Source organism: Austrofundulus limnaeus, unplaced genomic scaffold (genome assembly GCF_001266775.1).
Source record: "Austrofundulus limnaeus strain Quisiro unplaced genomic scaffold, Austrofundulus_limnaeus-1.0 Scaffold305, whole genome shotgun sequence".
Lineage (NCBI taxonomy): Eukaryota > Metazoa > Chordata > Actinopteri > Cyprinodontiformes > Rivulidae > Austrofundulus > Austrofundulus limnaeus.
In genome coordinates, this window is record NW_013952707.1 from 406,111 (window position 1) to 409,633 (window position 3,523).

General features: G+C 36.0%; 1 protein-coding gene across 2 annotated transcripts in view; it reads left to right on the top strand.

Annotated features, from left to right (window-relative positions):
* Positions 1 to 534: 534 nt before the first annotated feature.
* Positions 535 to 3,523, top strand: part of nhej1 (nonhomologous end-joining factor 1) — a 63,900-nt gene continuing 60,911 nt past the window's right edge. The window contains exons 1-3 of one of the 2 annotated variants that reach the window (XM_014021773.1): positions 536 to 668; positions 748 to 789; positions 2,567 to 2,773. In XM_014021773.1, the coding sequence (XP_013877227.1) occupies positions 2,585 to 2,773 (189 nt within the window). In that variant the 5' untranslated portion in view covers positions 536 to 668; positions 748 to 789; positions 2,567 to 2,584. Of the gene's footprint in view, positions 669 to 747; positions 790 to 2,566; positions 2,774 to 3,523 lie in introns of both variants that reach the window. The other variant, XM_014021774.1, reaches the window with a different exon arrangement.

Genomic DNA, 3,523 nt, shown 5'->3' on the forward strand with positions numbered 1-3,523 from the left:
TACAGGACTTAATTATACACTTTTTAAAATTTAAAAGCACAATACTAGCAAACATGATCACTGTGAGAAATATGAAACAAGTTGCATGTTATATTAGAATGTCATAAATATGAAAAAGAGAGAAGATATATGAGTAGAGAGTTCGAAAGTATTAAGAAAAAGGTTAATTTATTAGATATTTTGAGGAAGAATTTGGGGAGTAAACATATGCAAACAATGATTCGATTTTTAAAGAAAACTAAATTATTTCATAGAATTTGATTATAGTATGTGTGTTTGTGAATGTGTACATCATATAGAAGGGTAGTATATAAAGTTGTGCACAAGTACGTATGTATATTCACGTGTGTGTGTTTAGGTAGAATTTATTTAGTTATTATTATTTTCTTTATGGTAGAAAATTTGTGTGTATAGACATAGATAAATAGATCGACCATCACAAACCAAATTCCACACCAGTAAGTGGCGGTAATGCTACTAAAAGTTTGTTGCCAACCGCCAGTAAAACCGAGGAGGAGGAGGAGGAGGAGAAGATGCGGAACCTTTTTTGTACGTTCTTGTTTCACATCGGTGCCGGATTTTTACAACAACAACAATCTCTTGAAGTGCAGCTGTTGTTTGCAGACTTATTTTAAGCTTTTGTTTTACATGTACATACATATCTGCAGGTGTGTTAAACGTTATGCTGATACAAAAATCTTTTAGGTTTATCTTACTACAATCATGACCGAAATAAATCAATTTTAGCTCCCACACGGACATTCTCCTTCGCTCGGACATCAGACAGAGGTACTTGAAACTTCACAATTTGGATCTAAAATTTAATTTATTCAACAAACAATTGCTCTTGATGTTAGCCGAATCATAGAATAATATCTATGTATTTAAATTTATTCTAAATGAACAGTAAATAATCTTGTTTATTTAAAAGCGAAACGAATAAGTATAAAAGTTGAGACAGTTCAAACCTAATCTGGTGTCTTGAGACGCCAAAACCAGCTCAGCTCTGTTTGTGTATAATAATTTACAAACTGGACGACTGTGTTGACATCAAACTGGAAGAAGATCAAGTCATAAACCAGGAGCTAAATTTTATTTATTTATTTATTTATTTATTTATTTAAGACTCACTTTTGTTCAATGACTTTTAATTAAAGTAAGACCTGTCATTGTTATTTATCTGTTCTTACTATTGTTGGTTGTAATTTATTATGTATTTTTAGCAATTAGGTTTTGTGATATTTGTGGATTGCTGTACAGCACTTTGGTGCAGCTATTAGCTGTTTTTAAAAGTGCTTTATAAATAAAGTTGACATTGACATTTTTTATTTTATTTTTTAGGCTATGATAAATGTTCTGACAAAGCAGTGTAATGAAACAAAGAGAACCAGCATAAATTAGCAAAGAAAATACCAAAGTGGAAGGCGTGGTTAGGTTAGGGAAGATTTTCCTGGAAATGATTCTGTTCCTGCATTAAAACCCAGACTTGTCTGAGTTTCTGTGGGAGAAGCTTTAAATTGAATAATGTGACAGAAAACAGGTTTTAGATTTACAGGAAGAGCTGAGGGGAGCTGCATGGTACTGCAGCGGTTTGTTCGATCACCTCACCTTCGTATGAAGTTAACATGTTTCCATCATGCATCTGAGAGTTTTCTCTGGGTTTCTTTGTAATGTCTTAATTTTGTCAGGAGAAACTCAGAGATTAAAAATCTTATTTATAAGAGTGTCCTGACCAAAACTATCAACAAAACACAACAAATTGTAACAATAACGGTAAACATTACAACCAAATAAACGAAAAAAATCTTCCTAAAATAGGATGCATCTGTACATGACCAAAATATATCAAATATTTGATGTTTGTTTCTTAAAATGTTAGAGAAGATTTTAAAATGTCCCTGGATCTGAATGTTCTAGGCTAGCTCAAAGCTAATAGTAACATAATGTTAACTAAAAACTGAAAGTGACAAAATGCTGCTTCTTTTACAAAAAAATCTAAAGATTAGCTAAAAGCTAATTGTCACAAAAGGCAATCTAAAAGCTAAAATTTGTGAAAGTTTATCTAAAATCACTAAAAGGCTAGCTCAAAGCTAGAAGCTAATTCCATCAAACAGATTTTCTTTGTAAATGAAGTTACTTTTTTGAAAATTCTAAAAGTTACAAAATCAAAAGTCACAACATCCATCTCCTAGATGAGCTGAACATTTTAATAACTGAATGGCTAAATTAGCACAAAGTCTGCAAAATGAGTTCGATGCAAAAAAAAGGCAGGAGAACAATGGCATGAATGCTGACTCAGCTCTCAGAGTATTGAATCAATATCAACAAGAAATAAATAAACCCAAATTGAAAATGAGATTAATAAGAAGCCTAGCATTGTTTGAAGGAATGCATATCACCCACCACATTTTGTGCTGAAGTTTCCAGACTCTGATTATCTTATGGTGACAGGAAGCTGTTCCACAATTTGTGTCTCCTAACTTATTAGTAACATGTTGAGGTCTGAGTCACAAGTTGTGTAACTCTGGAGTCAACCATATCAAATAAGTCCTTTTCCTCCTGACAGTATCTGTTTGCTGCTGTGATGGAGGCTGGTAGTGACCCTTCTGAGGAGCAGCTTCTCCAGCGCCCCTGGCTTCCTGTGAGCATTAGCGGCTGCCAACTCCTTGTGAAGAGCTGCTTCAGTGACACAGCGTACCGCATCCTGCTGACAGACATGCACTGTGTGTGGGAGGAGAGGATGGAGGCAGCAGCCATCCAGAGCCGAGCACAGGTTCCTGCAACACTCAACAGATAGACACAGACAAATGTGCTGGTACCCACTGGTGAAAAACAAAAACAAACAAAAAAACACAAAGGTCACTGAAACAACTTACAACTGACAAACTTTATAAAAATAACTTGGAGAGTGCACACCTCCGCCAAGACGCCAGGTAATGCAACTGAGTGTGTGTAAACACATTATGTAATAACTAGGGGTGCAACAATACATGTACCTGTATCGAACCGTGCTGTATCGAACAATACAGATTTAAAAATGTACTTTATCAACTTGTCTTCTGAAGATGCTCTGTGTTGAAGGATCAGTGGATCTGCAGTGTTTCCCCTACCATTATACAAGGGGGCGGGCCCCCAACAACGAGACAACCCGTCCCTCTAAGAATTTCATGGCATGTAGTCCTTTTTATTCAAATAAGTCCAGATCAAGTCCAGAGTTATTTTTTGCACCCCTCCATATCCACCTTTCGCCAAACTTGAGGAAAAAAGACGGTGCAGAGCGAGGCTGAGCGCTGTCTGTGGTCCTCACAAAGATAGGAAGACATGTGTGCGCGTGCGATGACTTTGCAAGCTACTTTTTCTTTCTTTAAAATAAAATGCAACAGGTGAAGCCACAGCATGGTTACCTTATCAATAATTTAGAATCAACACAGACTCCGCGTGCGACCAGGTTCCCGCGAGTCTGTTCATGTTCTATAAATAGTGCTGATCAGCAGTGCAGCTGTAATGTCCCTCAACTTTGAAA